General features: G+C 42.6%; 2 protein-coding genes across 2 annotated transcripts in view; both read right to left on the minus strand.

Moving 5' to 3' along the window:
* Nucleotides 1-16,519, minus strand: part of LOC104277301 (rab GTPase-activating protein 1-like) — a 30,824-nt gene extending 14,305 nt beyond the window's left edge. Inside the window, exons 1-6 of the mRNA XM_009873901.1 lie at nucleotides 16,489-16,519; nucleotides 15,209-15,336; nucleotides 3,679-3,792; nucleotides 3,252-3,326; nucleotides 824-949; nucleotides 84-227 (exon numbers count right to left, since the gene is read on the minus strand). Of these exons, the coding sequence (XP_009872203.1) occupies nucleotides 84-227; nucleotides 824-949; nucleotides 3,252-3,326; nucleotides 3,679-3,792; nucleotides 15,209-15,336; nucleotides 16,489-16,519 (618 nt within the window). The remainder of the gene's footprint in view (nucleotides 1-83; nucleotides 228-823; nucleotides 950-3,251; nucleotides 3,327-3,678; nucleotides 3,793-15,208; nucleotides 15,337-16,488) is intronic.
* A 241-nt stretch (nucleotides 16,520-16,760) lies between these two features.
* The window catches only part of GPR21 (G protein-coupled receptor 21), a 1,458-nt gene continuing 194 nt past the window's right edge, over nucleotides 16,761-18,024 (minus strand). Inside the window, exon 2 of the mRNA XM_009873902.1 lies at nucleotides 16,761-18,021. Within this exon, the coding sequence (XP_009872204.1) occupies nucleotides 17,169-18,021 (853 nt within the window). The 3' untranslated portion in view covers nucleotides 16,761-17,168. The remainder of the gene's footprint in view (nucleotides 18,022-18,024) is intronic.

The raw sequence follows: 18,024 nt of genomic DNA on the forward strand, positions 1-18,024 counted from the left end.
CAATGATAACAAGGACATGAATCAAGACAGCGAGAAACTGTCCGAAGTTGCTAGCAGGACAAGCCTCCAACGATCATACGTACCTCACATAAGAGTAAGTCAATAATATGGAAGACCATGTAGAGAGGGAATTTTGCAGTGAACAGGGTAAGAAACCACTGGGAAGCATACATGTGCGCTTCAAGGCTAATGTCCAGAAAGTGGTTATACAGATCAGGAATGTATTCCTAATAATAAAAAAACAACAAAAAAAACCCCATAAATACTGCAAGTCAATTTATAGCTTTTTGGAACTGTGGGTGAAACCCCAAAGTAACAGAACCACGTAGGGTAGAGTGACACTGAGTGCAGCAAGGAAGCTTCTGTACCCACCCACCCCTGATGCGACAGCTGCCAGACACGCTAAAGGACCTTCCAAGGAAGCTGAAGGTGTGGATGCTCGGAAGCACACTGCACCACGCGTATAATGAGTCCCGTCTCCGAGCTCTCACCTTAGCAGGAGACCCAGCCAGTGGACGTGCTGACACCATGAAGCCACTCTGTGGTGGGCCTGCCATGAGCTCAGACGTCACTGCTGCGCCAGGTCACGCGAGAGCCACTCCAACTGGCCAGGCACGTCTGCCTTCAAACCCACTGCACGCTGCCAGCGGCCTCAGGCTGGTCTCGAGCCAACATACTCTGCTCTTAAAAAGCCTCCAGTATGGACAGCCTTCACCCTGCCTCCTTACTAGGAGGTCCCAGACTCTGTTCCAACGTAGGATAAATGGCTGGGTTTGAACTGCGAGCTCCAATCCGTTCACTTCACTTGAGTTTGACCACTTACCTGCATGAGGCGCTCCAGCTGATAGAATTTGCAGTGCAAATCTTCAAAGTTTTGTTTGAAAAGTTCCCTGAGTCCATAATCAAACATGATTTTCACCAGAACACTGAAAGCTTGCTCCTCAGGCATCTGTGAGAGAGAAAAGTGTATTTATCACAGAGCCTTCACAATTGTCACATTGGTTCCATTCGCCCTTACTTCCCTTCTCCTCCTCTTTTCTTACAGAAAGGCTAAAATGTCACTAGGCTTTAAATCTGGCCCTACCCAGTTTTAAAGTAAACAAGAATATTAACACAGAAGACGAGGTCTAGTGTCGCAAATGACATTTCATGCTTATTCTGTGGAATAAACCACCTCTCAATCACTTGACAAAAAAATTTATCTTTCAGACAGCAAGACTAAAGCAGTTTCTTGGTGTTTTTGTTCCAAATCAGGATCTTACAAATTTGAACAGCCTAACCCTTGGACACTTATGTAACTAAGACAGAAACAGCATTGCTAGAGCATGTTAAACAGGATCTTTCCCTTATTCTTAATGATATATTTACCTTTTAAAATGACATTATTACATGTAATGTTTATTTATTAGATGGTGTGAATATGAGAAACCAGTAACTGCTAACAGAAGTTTCAGATATCACAGCTCTGCATTGGTTTGGGAAAGTTCAATATCCTTTTCTTGCCAAAAACTGAAGAAACCGAGAAGTTTCACATATCACAACTCTGCATTGGTTTGGGAAAGTTCGATATCCTTTTCTTGCCAAAAACTGAAGAAACCCTCATCAAAGCTCGTCAGTGTTAAGACATTTTTTCCCTGACATGAAAATTCAGTTTTCATATTTCCATAGTAAGGTCTTACTTCAGGTCAATCGCTTGTTCCTGTAAAGGACAGAACATCCATCTCAAATATTCTATTATTAATCTGCAGATGGAGTTTGTTAAAACTGAAAACTTTGCTGAGACGTTCCAAACTGGTAGTGAAGGACTTGCAGAAACTTAATTTCCTTTTCTGAAACATTTCTTTTAAATATTTATTTTCCTTAGCAGCCACACTCCAAAGGATGGCTTCAAAGAGAATCAAATAAAAAGAAACTTACTTGAAATTTAGCCTTTTTAAATACATACATTATTCCCAGAAGCAACAGCTATTGCTAAAGAAAGAACTCTAGAATAACACACGGTTCATTCTTGACAGTTGGTCTAATGCAATGGGTATTAAAAAAATGGATATATGAGAATGAAAAAGCTAAAGGAAGGCATGTATGTTTCAGTAAAAGCATTCAGTTCTTCTACCAGGAAGTATCACCCTTCTTGATCTGATTTAGTGTAGTAATAAAGAATTAATTGCTCCTCAAGTAAATATTTCAGATCACAAAGAACTAAGAGGTTGTTATCATTAATCATTTGGCTTTTGTTTCAAAAGAATGGAGTTTAAAATCTCTCTACATCCTCCACTGACTTTACACTATGGAAAATCCTCCACTGGAGATCAGACTTCCTCTTCCACTGAAAACCACCCTTAGTTCTCTGTGGCAGCACAATCACTAAAAACCAGCTGCGGAAAAAAAATTCAAAACGCTACTGGACTTAGGAAGTCTGCTCAGCTTCAACGACCCTTGCTTGCACAGAAACACTCACAAAAGGCAGACGTGACTTTAGAAAGGAATGGTCTATAAGTAAGTTGTACAGATTTCTAATCCTCTCATTCTCTTCCCAAACATGAAGCAAATTCTGCTTCTGACATACAGTTCCATAAACCTCTCTAGCTCCTGAACACACGAGCAATTAAAGGGTGTTACTCTGATGACATCAATTCTACCAACAACAATGAAGTTTTAAAAACAGGATAATTCGTTATCTTGTAAAGAAAAATGAAAATACTACTGTATCCCTCATTAATTTCTCAAACCGAGAAGCTCAAAGACTTACAATGCACGAGTCCACAGACGCAGCAGATTCTGAGACACTGAGACCTAAACCAACATCCCCTCAGTGTCACAGGAACACGGCTGTGTGTACAAGTGTGGCAATTACCATCCCTCTTTCTGACTGATTCCAGCAGAAGCGTTTTCTAAAAAGCTTAAATCTGACCTTGAAGCCCTTTAACGGAAACATTTACAGTGTTGTCATACACCCAAATGCCAGGCCTACTAGTGATCACGAGCACAAGCCTGCAGAGTTTTGAGTGGAAGGGGTCCTGAAGCAGAACCCCAGTGAAATGAATGCTGACCAGGGACGAGTCATTATGAAGACCATAGTTAGTTTTAAACAATGTGCTTGGTCTAAAATCATGTTATTATTGACCAACACATAAGTGGGTACGTGACCTGAAACCCTACTAGCTTAGGAGTTACCAACTTGTTGCTCAAGGCAAGTGGAGTAATATTTATTCTTAAGCTTAAAACAAACGGGGAAAAACCCCACCACTTACATGTAGAAGCAGCACAGCAGCAAGAAATGACTGGCCTTGACAGTAGCCAATCTCTTCGTCGTAGACAGAGTAGGCCTAAAAAAAGAACCAAGACTTCACAGCTACAAACACAAAGTAAGGAATTAGCCCTCATCTCCATCACAGCATTTAGTTTGTCCAGCTTGATCCAGGCCGACAGGTCTGGAATCACGGGAACAACCTGTCCCAAGGCCCTGAGCCTCAAGGATTGCAGAAGGGCTGATTTAGGAGCGGCACTACAACCAGCTGAACATCTGCAGGGAGGAACCAGACTGAGCCTAGTGCCAAAGCCTGCCTCCACGACACAGTTAACAGTAACACATACACATTCTTCTCAGGTAACTGTTACATATGTTAATGATGTTCAAGACAAGTTACCAAAGTCAGTCCAAAAGAATTTAAAGAATACCTTGCATATTTTGTACAGAGAGTCCTGGCCATCTCCCCCAGTATCTTTAAAGTAATCATGAGCAGGGAACGTTCGATTGATGTCTCGGGTGATAGCACTGTCTTGTGGAGACTCCTATTAAAAAAATATAAATGAATGTAAATTAAAACACATAAAAAGAATATAAGTAACAACACAGTAGGACTGAGCGTTAGGAGACTGGCACTGTGTTCTGTATGCACTGTTCTAAACTTAACAAAACACAGTCTACTCAACCAGAACAGGCTGCCTGCAGGCTGGCAGCTCCAGATCACAATCTTGATAGATGTGGTTACCTAAGCACATCTGGGAACGGTCAGCGAGTGGCAGAAAACACACACGCACAGAAGTGTCCGAGCACGCTGCAATGCAGAGAGCAGCCCTCCCGCGGAGCCTTCGGACCACGAGTACCGCCCAGCCCCAGTTCTTTGGTCTCACAACTGCGGTGAGTAGCAGGCAACTGTAAGCAGCTGCAGTCCAAAATTCTGCCCCTTAGGTCCAGCTAGAGATAACACTCCCCATTCCTCCCCCAGAACTAGACAACAGCGAAGGAGAACACCAAGTATGAGCCCAAGAAAGAGAGCAAAACACTACAGAACGTAGGGACGGTGGCCTGCATGAGCCAGGAGATGAAATTTGGTTCTCTACGCCGCTCTGATGCAATCAGTTTCAGATGCCTTAGACATTTGGAAAGCTGAACAATAACAAATAGCATAAAATTAAAATCAGTAAACATGAACAATGGGCTGCAAAGACCACTTGGAAGAAACACCAAAGGAAGTCTGCATCAAGGGCGAGTCCTACGCAACGGGAGTGAAAACTCCTGGTAGAGATGAAAGGAATTTGACAAAGCGTAACAACTAAATACGGCGAATAACAAAAGGGAATCTTTTCCTCCCAAGTTTTAACGGAGTTTTTTAAACACCAAACAGTCTTCAAGAAAATACTTGGCAATACTGGCCTAAAACAGCCCACCCAATTAGGAGCCAACAGTATTGCTGGGGTGGCTTCAAAGGAATCCCAGGGTCATGCTGTAGAACTACCCGGAAAAAAGGAGTTTCCAGAATATGGAAGGAAGAGGTTTGTGTCAGGAACATCACAAGAAACCATAAGCATTTGTGAACAATGTCCAGCTTAGCCTAATTTACCCTCTAGATGTAAAAATACATGATGTAATGAGCGTGAAGATCATTAAATACAACTTCTGGTTGGTCTTTTTCTTCGCACAACAATTTTGCAAACAATAAGAACAAAATTACCACATGTGCATGATATCCTTTGGATTTTAATCCAAGGTTAATGCTCCTCTCTGTGGCTTAATACAGACATTTCATCAGAAGAGCATTATGCTGCTATTAGAATCAAGTTACTGGATTGTTTTGGAAATTATATAAAAATTACTGTTCAGCATTTCAACTTGATAATAATTAAGACACCAAAGAGTCCGTCTCATTAGAAGGAAACTAGAAACAAAATCCAATGCTAAATAAATTCCATATAAATAGAAGCTGTTCAAGCCAACAAAGACAAGTAGAGCCATTAGCTTCATCTCCTTTTGCAAGTAGAGGAAGACAATGCTCAGAAACAATTCTACAAACTCTAAAACATGTGATAACTTTCAGTTTCTTAAAAGTTTGCAAGACTGAATTACAGTGAGGTCCTCTGCTCGGCAGGAGCACAGGTACTGCTCGGCGCCCACAGCAATCTCTGGTACCAGACACGTGGGTTTACCCGAGTTCTGCGGCAATGGCAAAATAACCTTAAATCCACTTGTCTTTTAATCCACTTACTCAACAGCAGAGACCAAAGCATCTGGCTGGAAACTCTTAGGATAGGCTTCTCAAACAAATCGCTCATTATGGCTAAAGGGAACTAATTAGTGGTCTCTCTCTGGCTTTGCGTGACTTGTTCAGCACTTGACTCCTGCGTTTCAGTACAATTCTTCAAGTAATCTGTAACGCTAGTTCCTGCAGCTGAAACATAGCTTGGGGAGAGAAAAATCAACGGAAATGATAAGGTTTAAGAAATGTTTTTCAAACCATGACTTTGAAATCTCCCCATTAGTACAAACTGCTGCAATCCAAGCATTGTGTAACCTTTTCTTTACTCCTATTTTTATACCTTGCTGTGAGAATTGGCTCAATGGGCAATTTCTCATGCTTTCAGGGGACTGGGAACTGAAGGAAACCCTTCTGAACCCACACCCTTCACAAACTGGGATTGAAAAAATAGAAAGCTAAGAATGACAGGAAGAAAAAGAAAGTAATAAAGAAAACAGAATGGAAAACAGCCATGAGAACTGAGGCAAGTGTACTGAAGATTAAAATTCTCACAACAGTTCACTGCTCTGAAGGAAAGCAGGAAAATGTAGATGCTCAGACTAAGAACATACTCTTCCTCTTTTATGTACTTTAAAGTATTAGGGGAGTTATACTGAAACCTTCCTCCCTAGTTGATTTAAAAAGAAACTATGTGAGTAATTATGGAAACCAGGACACAGTCCAGCAGATGAGAGCTCATCTATTTCATCAGTCTGTGTATAAAAGCATATTGGTTCCTACCTCCTCAACTGGACACACTTAAAAGACATTTTCCTAGTATTTTCATGATCTTCCAGGGACCATCCCAGGATCTGCAAACCATATAATAATGCAGTTATGGTGTCAATCAACACCTTCCCACTGAGATTGTGTTAGAATGTTCCTCTGTATCCTAAGCCACCATTAAAAGACATGGAAGAGCTGGAGTTCCTAGAGTCTCCTCATGGAGCTGATCGACTTGTGGTTCTCAGCAGCTCAGGTTTATTCCTCCTAATCCCCTACATAAACCCAAGAGGATGAGGAAGCAGCAGCAACGAACTGCTGAAGGGACAAGATCTGTGATTTTTAAAAACTGAAATAAGAAATCTCCAGAGAAGCAGAGGGAATATCCTGCTGGAAATGGCTTTTGACCCAAAGATCATAAAACATAAAGCCTTTATCTAGACACAGGTTGACTTCAAAGCCAACACGAAAATGCAAAAATAGTGAGGTCCAAACATTATATTCCTCCTTGCCCTCACCCCTAGAATGATTCACAACACAGGGGTGAGCTGTTTGACAATTCACCACAGAATCCCAACTCCACCCAAGTCTCACTCTTGCCACAATGGGATCGATTTTCACATTGCAATTTTTTCTTGAGAAGGTCCCACAAGGATTTTGTCAGCCGGTCAGAGATGACTGTGAGAAGGGTCTAGTGGTTCAGCTGACCAGTGGAACTTTAGCTGCTTTGCCCCGGGTCAGATGAGCACGTGGCGTGTTGCTGCAAGGCACAGAGCAGCCATGCAAGACAGCACCAAGCCAGCCGAGAACCTCCAGCAGTTGCGACAAGCGGAAAAAACTAAAACTCTCTGCGATTTTCATGGGCAGCAATAAGGGTAATATTACAGGATGGGGCTAAGTTACTTTGAGCACATCTGCACATTTTAAGTACATCTGAAAATATTAAAAGGTCTTTTGATAGCTATTTTCAATGTTAGAAAGATAATATTTACACTCACTTTGACACAGGGTGCATTTCCTGCATTTGTCCTTGAGCAAACCACTGTGAGAAGGTTTCGGTACGAGGAATTACACCTGTTACTGAGATCTTAAGGAAGTAACACAAAACCCACTTTCAAAGCAAGGTGCTTGTTGAGTTCTCCCAAGAAATGCTGCCTGGGGAATGCAAGCATTACCTGGAGCCAGTGCTTACCGAGAACATTCACAAATAAATAGCATTTGTGGAAAAAACCTGCGTAACTTTGACAAATTCGGAACGGTTAGACAGCTGCAATTTGATACAATAGTGCATTGATACAGCATACTTTCAGTCCAAATATGGCAATATAGTGCAATTCTAAAAATAAAAGTGAATCCCTTGTGATATGCAGCCCTTTTGCTGTGTTCGTTTCCTTTTAGGGCTCAAGTTTCCCACAGGAAAATCATAGAGAGGAGTTTGCCTACAGTGCCCTACAACATGTATGGGTAAAGCATAAACACAAAGCGCACGCTGGAAGGTTTTCCTGCTCTCGGCAATTACGTCCAAGCCAGGCTATTTAAAGCAATGCCGATAAGAGGGAGAAACCCCACCCGCTCCCAAGAGAGCACACCTTTGCCAGCACACCGACACAGAAGTCATCCGAGACAAGACGTGAAAACATGTGACGTATCATTTATTTCTTAAATGTATTTATGATCCATTCAGACCTTTCAAATAAAGTGTACAAGTGCATTTCAGAATAAAAAACTACACTCTTCACACAGCTCTGTAGAACACTACATTTCATCAAGGAACTTGAAGCAAAAACTTCCTATTAAACCACCCATGCATCCTTTGGCTACAATAATATCACTGATCAACAAGTACTGCTATTCAATGCTGAGTTTCCCTTTAAAGAGAAGGAGCATCCTAAAATACGCTACCCCTTCCAGAGACCTCCCTTTAAAGAGAGAATATTAAATAAATTAGCTAGGCTTTTAGGCAAAACAGTAAGGCTACTTAGTACTGTTGATGCATGATCCATATATTTGGAGAACAGGCAATCCTAGGCTATGTGAAATGCGTCAACAGCCCTTGGAATTTTAGTATCAAGATTACATCGATCCAGAACAAATGACAGACAGAAACCAGTGGGACAATCACTGAAAAAATGTGCAGTTTTCTCGTAGGATGGGAAGTGCCAATAACAGATTCAGAAAAGTGTTTATAAAATTCGCTAAGAACCACACCGACATTCTTAAAATTACAAAGCCCTAAACTGTGTGGCTGTACAACTGCTGCTGTCTTAAACTCCTTGCTTTAAAATACATATACACATATATATGTGAAATACACAGGTGTATGTATTTTAGAACAATCTGTTTAACATGATACTAATTGTACAGTCACGCGGTACACACAGATATCTATATACATGTATGTACATCTACAGCGAAAAGGAAACAAGCCAAGAGATGTGTGACACAGCTGGGGTACAGATCATCGCAAAGGGAATAATACATTTCTTTGAGTTTTAATAGCTTATAGCAAAATTACCTCCTGGAAATAATTATGCAAAGATTTTGAATCAGATATTTACATGCTTCTGATTTATCTAGTTCCATTTAATATTTAAAAATATGCGAGTATTATTTTAAATCAGTAACATCTGTCATTTTTGGCTCAACTGTAGTTTTTCTTATTATTAGTCTCAGTTGAAAAATCATCTACAGAAACTTCTATTAAAACGTCAGGGTGGAAGGAGCCCTCTCCCCTGTCTTTTAAGATCAGTTCCGAGTTGGCACGAAACACGTAATTCTGGAGCCACACCCCCAACTCCTCCTCAGCCTGCCTCGCGTATCGAACCCCCCATCTCCACCCGCTCCCCCTTCCCCTGCGGAGCACAAAGCAGAGCAAACCCGGGCGCAGAGGAGGAACGCCGTGGAGCCCAGACTGACACCCGGATACTCCCCGTCGCGTCGGAATTAAACACAGCATTAGAGAGTCCGGCGGGTCAGACTGGCTCTAATTCACCTGTTTGCTTTTCTAATCTGCTTTGGTGGATTTTTTTCCCCGTAGTTGCTCACAGCGGGGGTTTCACACTCAAACCTCTTTCTCCTCTTTTAATACAAAACGATTTCCAGCATTAAAAGGTGCACAAAGTTCTTACACACAGACACACGTACACATTCTTACCTGTGATTTTGCCTATTCTTGGCCTTTTCACTGATACTCTAGGAAAAAACTACCAGTTGTAACACGACTCATGTAAGGAGCTGAACTGTCTCCCCAGCAAAACTCCTCAAAACGATGCCCTGACAAATGTCACATCTCCGCAGAACACACTGAAATAACCTCACCAGTGGCTTCTGCTGTCCCAGTGACCGTGAAGGCGCAAGGAGACGGGTGGGACACAAGGAAAAGCGAGCATTCCTCAAAGTCAGATCGCTCCACGAGACTTCCTTCAGCAAAGCAACCTAAAAGCACATGCACGCAGAGCCTCCCATGCTTGCAGTTTAACTGTAAACAGCATGTGGAAAAAAAGAAACAATTAAAAAAGGTACTAATACAATTTGGAAATCCCTGAAGAAAAGACATACCCACGAGTATTAAGAACAGTAGAAAAGCTCATCATTAGCAACTGCAAACTCGTTTCCATCCTGTTGCATTCGTTAGAGGAATACAAAATTGAATCTAGTGTTTACATGCTAGAAATACAAACTAGATTTCAAAGATTACATACGGAGAGAAATCTTTCAGCGTAGGAACTTGCAAAACACTGTGCTGTACAGCATTTCTAAAGACATGTCTGTGGAGACACAATATGCCATGGCAAATCCTTTCAGACAGTTCAAAAGCGTGGCTGGAGGTAATGCTGCTTCCTGCTATCTGAAAGGATTAACTGCACCATTATTTTTAGTAGGTTTTAACGACAACAATTTAACCTCAAGAAATACCTAACCCCTCAAAACCCGAGGTGATCAGGAACATACCGGTACCTTACAGCCCTCAGGGTTCTATTTCTTGGTACACTACACATCAATTCCTTTGACAGCATCTACAGAAAATGTTCTTAGAAAATGTTTTTATGAAATACTTTTAATACTTAGTAATGCTAATATTTAAAAATACTTCACAGTGTGGTACTAATGTAACTTCATAAAACGAGCAACTTGAGTTAGCTAAAGCTCAAAGCCTTACATTATATTAAAATAGTCCAAAGATTTCACAAACACAAAATCACTACCACTACAAATATACCTAAGCCACTTTAGTGCAAAGTCTGTTTTTGCTTCCCCTGACAAATCCCTCTATATTCCTGCCAGGATATTAAAATGTCATCCTTTACTAATCTAATTATTGATTTTCAAGGATTCATTTACAGCTGAAATCCCAGAAGAACTCTTCTCAATTTACCATAAAAGTAATGACTCGGTTTATTAAGCATTTGATTGCTTGTGTCACGTGATCTTTGTAGCATTTAAGAATGACTCGCATACGCACAGCAAGATTTGAGTTCATCTTTACAAGGAGTTACTTGAATTGAATTAACTTTTTAATTAAAGGATGTCCAGTAATGACCAGCGGAGAGAGGCCAAAGCTCCGAATTACAGAATTGCTATCCTCAGCTTACAAATTCATAAAAAGAAAGAAGTCGGAACACGAAGTTCGGACTCCTTTCCCTCCTCCCCAACACCTCAGGGCGCCCTCGGGCCGGATCTCAGGCGCCGTCTGGCGCAGCGTCGCGCTCCTCTGCACGAGCCGCGACTGCCGACTCAAAACGGGTGCGTCTAGCTAAACCCCAATTCTAAATACAACCTAACACAACGTGCGTCCGCTCTGCCTTTCTAAAAACTTCTTGGCAAACAAAGCGACTGGTTCTGAACCTGTGTGCCGGTGGTGCCGGTGCCGCAGTGACGGAGCCTCCTGGTGCCTCCCCAGAGCACCTCCCCAGCACCTCCCTCGACCAGGTCGGTGATCGCACCTTCAGCACAAAACAAAGGTGACTTTAACAACTTCTCTTTCTCAATTTAGCCACCAATTCACTAGCTAGAGAATCAGATTTGCCCGGACAGACTGCTGAAGTACAGCAGAGACTGTAAATAAACCTTATCAGGATACAGGAGCAAAACTTACGTTAACATTTTCATTAACTGCTAAAGCTCAAGAGGTGCGAATGTGATACAGCTGAAATCCACAAACATTTCCATTGGCAGCCACCACTAAATGCAAGTAGAGCAGACACAGCGCGGCTTGTTTTAAACTCTGCAATGGGAACAAAACCTGAAAGGTGACAGAAGTCAACACTGAGTGGAGAATCATCAGCAAAGCTGCCTACACAAGCAAAACATTTCACCTGTCTAGAAAGTAAACCAAAAAGCTGACTAAAACTATATCACAACAGAATACTTCCCTACTGCTAGAACATCTCAGATGGTCAACCTTGACACAGGTGGTGTCATCCCACTTCACCTGAACTGAAACGGAGGGGCTGGATCGGCACTCCGGGTCTGAAGGGAATCCATTTGCTGCGGATGCGGGAGCCCTGAGGCTCAGACAAGCCAGTGAAGCAAAGCAAAAGCAAGAAGGTTAAATGCCATCTTTAAAAAAAATATATTGTAAAGAACACGAACCAAATTCAATACTCTATTGTTTTGACAGAGCTGCCATTGACATCCTACCACCAGCGCAGGCACTGCTGTCCAGCAGTTTCCTTTGTTTGTGCCTGCTGGTCACAACTTTCAGTTTCTGTCTCTAAATGCAACTGCCTCTGGTTTTCCACATACTAAATTTTAATTCTGAGGAGGTATCCTCTTCCAAAAACATTTCACACTGATAGTTTTGGCATTAAATGGTCCACTTATCTGCAGTAAACGTCTTTCAAAGTGCCACCTCTGCAATGCACAGACAAGAAGGGAAATAACAGCTGGGAAGCTGTAAGATGTTGGCCTCAGTCTCCTCTAGTGCAAAACGGGTTGTTTCATGATGGGGGATTCTCCCACCATCCTAAAGAAGGGGCTGTTTGCTGTGCTGGACACAGTTTGTAAGGCCAGCACTCTGACCAGCCGCAGCTTATCCCAAGGTCTAACCTGACCACGGAAAGGATGTGTCACTGCACGCTGCAAAGTCACAGAAGGGAATAAAAAGGTTTCTGAACCAAACACGGGCGGACAGGCAAATGTTTCAGCAAGTGCTTCAACTATCCAGAATCAAAAATGTGGTAAAACAGTGACAAAAGCCCTTTAAAATCCTCCACCTCTTCTTACTAAATTAAAAACACCTATAACAGATGAATCAAGTAATTACATGGCCCTTTTGTCTATAAAATCTCAAGGTAGACTCCTATGCTCAGACATCAGCTCCTGTTTAAAGCACCGACCTGAATGAGGTGTAGAAGTTCCGTCAACTTCAAACACTGACGCGGAGTAAGATCAGAGTGAAATGTTGCAAACTTCCTGACTCACAGAGGTTCGGTAAACCTGTTATCATCACAGTAGTGGGTAATTCCACAGTAAGTGTCAAAAAATCTGCTTATTAGATTTGCACACCGCATGTCTCCACCTCACCCGGCACACAGGCCTTTGCAGAACAGACAAACTGCTGAATGTAGGACTTCTTCCACGTCAAACCTACAGGAGCAGGAAAGGAACAATGCCATGGGGATGCAGTTCAAGAACGGAATTGGGAAATTCTCATTCGAGCCTGCTCTAAGAAAGACTCCTGGCGCAACCTCGTGCTCCTCTTGCAGTTCTCTGTGCCTTGGTACTTCGCACCACTTCTTGTCAAAGATTTGTGACAAATATTCAAGACTGCCCCTTGGCACTCTGACACCGAGCCATGCGAGAATTCCAACTAGAGAGACAAATTTCTGAGAGATAAGAAGCATGAAAACAAGCACAAACCCCTTAACAGCAAATAAAGACTATAGGAATTAGTAGCATTTAATTTAAAAAAAAAAATCTAACAGTAGATAACAGCAAAACTTTCGTTTCATACAAAAGATATTTGCTGAGTTAAAAAATACTGTCATTTGATTGGAGATTATAAAAAAAATATTTCAAAGATTTTTTCCCAGTCTACTTCGAAAATGACAATATAATCACAACTTAAACATCCAGTAAACTTAAAAAAAAAAATAAATTTTAAAAATCGAGTTCTAGATGAAGTAAATCATCACCTTCAGAGAAGTTGTGCGTATAGAAATCCTTCCCATGCTACTACAAAACAATGCCACCAAACTACATCCTGCAAACTGAACCTTCTAGCAGCCTAATTTGAAAGTGAGGCAGATAACCCTAATTAAAAAAAAAAAGAAAAATTATCACCTGGGATGAGACTTCAAAATTAGTTCATTTAATCCTATCACAACACACAATTTTTATGAAGACGTAATTTGATTTCTGTGCTCTCCTCGGTGTGGCATTTATCTGTGCAACGCTCCCGAGACCAATCTCAAAAGCACGAGGCACGCCCGGGCACAAACCCAGCCAAGGAAGGATTAGTTTCACGCGCACCGTGATGGAAGTGATCCAGCTGGGAAGTTTCATAGCACAGGTTGCGATGAGAAGGACCACTGTGCCTCGCGTTAACTATACGACAAAGGATGTTAAATCAGCTGTGGAGCAAACAAGGTAATGTATTTAGAGTAAGATTCACCCCCACGCAATTTCACTGAAGACAACAGACTGAAATGTTATGACTATTTAAAACCTCTAATCACATACAAACCTAAAACAACATTAAGTTAACTTAGGAAAAAAAGTAATTTAATTGTTTTTACAATCAATAAGTTAACACAGAAAAAAACCAGAAGTATTTGACGCTAAAACTAAACTACTGAGGCAACATTTCAAAGTGTCTGTACAAACACTGGAGGAAACTTGAACGCATCAGTTGGCTGCGACTCCTCTCCATCCACATTTGTTTGGAGACTTCCAGACTCTGATTTTCATCTCTCATGGAAATCATCTGAGCTGATGAAGACTTTGAGATGAGTAAGGCAACTGAACAAAAGCCTGGCTGTTGGGAATGTGGTAACTGCAAAGTGACAACAGCTGCAAGCACGCATCTGCATCTGCAGCACCCACCACACTTGAAGTACAATTCCAGGCTTATAGCTGAAGTAGCAACTGCTTCATCTCAAGTTAAATCTCTATACACGATTTAGAGCCCTTAGCACTTTTTAAAACTTCCTCGATTTCAAAAAACTAGCATACCGTGCTCCTATTTAAAACCTCTATTCATGCCATGGGTTAAAACAAAACCAAACAAAACCAAGAAGCAACAATCTTTGCTCTCCGGCTTCCACTTACACTTGAAACTGACATTTTTCTGGTTTTAGGCCCTGACATTCTTTCCTTCTATTAAACTTAATCAAGTGATTTCAATGATAGATTGCATCACTTTAAAGACTTGGAAATGTTACAATAAAGTGAAGAGTCAGAGAAAAACTATTGGGAGTTTACCTGAGAGGCTGTTCCAAAAATACCACACACACACACTTGGATATTAGTGACTAAAGCCCTTAAACTGTTCCGCAAAGCCCACCTTTGCCATAATAGCTACAAAACCCTCGAGAAAATTAGCCAGCTGATGTGCTGTGAGCTTATTAAACCATTTATAAATGACTCACTACACCCTTACGCTCTGCTCGCCCCACAGCTGGCTGTCTGTAACCAAAATTCAGACTGCAAGAGCTCTGCAGAACAAATCACCTCCGTGGTGTCTGTGCGAGGGTCCCAGCGTAAGCCCTGGCTCTAGACAACGTCTTCTTACAAAAGGTAACAAGAAACATCATTGTGAAGTCATCAGAGTTTAGAGAAACTTTGCTCTTAAAATTTCAGATGAAATAAGGAGGAAGTTTATCTTGAGAGGTTTGGACTGCAGATGAAATACACTGACAGCAAGCCAAGCTAGGACTTAACCGCGCTTTGTAACAGGGCTCTCGCTCCAAAACCAGGCAGCAACAGCAGAGGGTTCTGTCCCACCTTCTCCAGGAACAGGTACACACCCAGGCCCGCAAGGGGAACTCACGCCTACTGGCAGCGAGTGCTGTCGAGGATGACCCACACCAGGAGCGCTTCATCCTGCTGTTCTCGCTTTCCTTCGCTGCTTCCTCCCTGGCAGCCGCACAGGACCCTACCGGAGTAAACGTGGGTGGGAGCAAGCAGGACGGTCTGCAGCGATCCGGGTGTCACACAGACACTAACTGTCACCCCTCCAGGGCAAAGCATGGAGGAGGAGAGGCCAGGGCTCCCAGCAGACCAGAGAGGAGGGTCCGTGTATCTTGCGGGAGGGACAGGGCAGAGCACTATAAAGAGCACGATCCTAACTACAGCAACAGTAGACCTGAACCCTTTTAATAAAGAGTCTCCCCTGTGGCCAAGAGAATTAGCCCCATTCTCAAAAAAATCAAATTGTTTTTCCCTAGTATTTCATCGTTCCCACTAACAGTCCACAGCAACCGTAACGCACGAGCTCGCCGCAGCCCGGCGCGCTGACGGGCAGCACAGCGAAGGAAGGGAACCGCGGACGGGCCCGGGGCGGGACCTGCGCTCAGACCAGAGCTGTGGCAGGGGAACATCTCACCCTGTCCCTGCCCCAGGAACACGATGATGCAGACTGTGATCCATTGTCACTGGAATATTTGGATCGCTTTCACTTTCCAATATGGCATCAGTAAAAAGACAAGTATACTCTTCAGGAGAAAATAATCAATTTGAGGGCCATACTGCCTTCTGAACAGCATTACAGTACACAAAAACACTTAATGTGAGCTTGAAAAAGGTGTGGTCCATGGGATTTTGTTTCTCAGATGATGATTCTGCTTGACCAGTCAGATACGCGTTTGCCAACAGGATTTAGCTCCTGCTATATTCAAACCATCTTTAATCCCACGAAGGCTAAAGAAAAATGTCTCTGATTTAGCTCTGTGCACTTATGAATAACTCAAATACTACAGTTAAATTTACAACATAGTTCCCTTAGCTGTTTAGAAGACAATTGTTTTCTTTCCTTTCCCCTTAAGTTCTAGTATGTAAAATATCAGAAGAATTTAGATTTAAAAAAAAAAAAAGACATGTTATTTTTAAAGTTGTTCTTGAGAAAATTTCCACATACAAACCCGTGGCATTTCTCCACTGGTTTGAGAATAATTTTCACATGTTGGCATCATCCTCGGGTGGCTGCCACAACTCTGGTATCATAAAGCGACATATATTTTCTCTTAGCTTATCAAAACACATTTTATTTAATGGCTAAATTTGGTCTGATCCATGTTTTTCTTCTTACTTCGCAACAAAGAGGAAAGCGCAGATGCCATACTCGGATCGCACACATACATCCTACCAGAGAAACGGGGCACGGAAGCCAGACCAGTCCTAAGCGTACGACTGCTCAGATCCCATCGCCGCACTCACGGCTCAGCAAGACTCTAAGTTCACACTAAAATGTTCACATTGTTCTCTCCTGTTCTAGAAGTCCTGGCTAGGTAGCACTGAAAAACAAATTGTTTGGCCCCTTCTGTTACGACGCTGGAACACTGTGTCAATATACTTTGGCATATATTAAAAATCCCTGTAATACACCATATACTGTGATATTTCCACTTCAGATCTATCATTTACATGTGAAGCACGAATCTCCAAAGAACCCAGTAAAGCTGTAAGAAAGACTACATTTTGCCGAAGCTCTCAGACACCCACTCCATTCAGTCACACCAGCTGGAGAGGTAAGTGTCAAGATACAGCTTTATTCTTAAAAACGAACATGGAGGTGAAACTCCACAGCCTCCTCCACAGCAATATTTTTTTTTTAAAGTGAAATCACAATGATATGTGCTCCTGATTCTTCCACGTCAGCAGCATTTTTCAGAAACCTTTTTGCAAATCTGGACATCTTAAAATTGTATTTAACTTATTTTGCCATTTATGGAATTGTCCCTGCACTTCCCAGTCCCGCAGACAGGTGTCTTAGACATGACATCCATTGGAAGATCTTTTGCTCCTAGAGGTAGAGGAGTCCTTAGCTACCCTCTGTCTAGCGCAAGAGGCACAAATAGCCCCCGAGAGACGCTTAAGCCCCTTTTGAAAGACACTGTTGGAGAGACTGTAAATGACACAGTTGCAGAAACTGTTGCTAATGGCAAGCCAAGTGGTCAAGAAGGATGCAACGCGGTTACTATAGACGTTGGAGCTCTCCAGCAGAAAATAGATTATGTAGGGCAACCAGAGGATGTAGAAGACGCTGGTGATGCGGAAAAGAACCATGGCGTAGCGCTTGTCCGGGCAGGGCTGCGCCTCCCCAGCCTCCCCGTCCTGAGAGCTGAAGCGCACTCGCCTTTCGTTGATCTCCTTGGTGTGCTGCTGGCAGATGCGGAAGATGTTGAAGTAAGTGAAGCAGACGATGAAAGCAGCCGGGGCATAGAGCATCACCACAATGAAGAGGGTAAAATAGGGATCGGTGTTCCAGGAATTTGCGCACCACTGGAACACGTCCCCGTGATATCCAGGCTTTCCCCAGTGAAAGGAGGGCAAGAACACCAGGCAGGAGTAGAGCCAAATGATCAGGATGCAGATTCGAAGTCTCCACGGGGTCACGAGCGTGTTGTAGGTCAGCGGCTTCGTGATGGCAATGTATCTGTCAATGCTGATGCATGCCAAAGAGGCCATGGAGACGCTATTCAGCACCGACACCACGTAACCAAAGATTTGGCAAACCAAGGACTCAGTTAAAACAATAGGGTAGTGCAGCAGGGACAAAGAAGGCACCAGACAGCTCACGCCCACCAGGAGGTCAGCATACGCCATAGTCTGGATGAAGTAGCTG

The sequence above is a fragment of the Apaloderma vittatum genome, unplaced genomic scaffold (assembly GCF_000703405.1).
Source record: "Apaloderma vittatum isolate BGI_N311 unplaced genomic scaffold, ASM70340v1 scaffold15507, whole genome shotgun sequence".
In the NCBI taxonomy this organism is placed as follows: Eukaryota; Metazoa; Chordata; class Aves; order Trogoniformes; family Trogonidae; genus Apaloderma; species Apaloderma vittatum.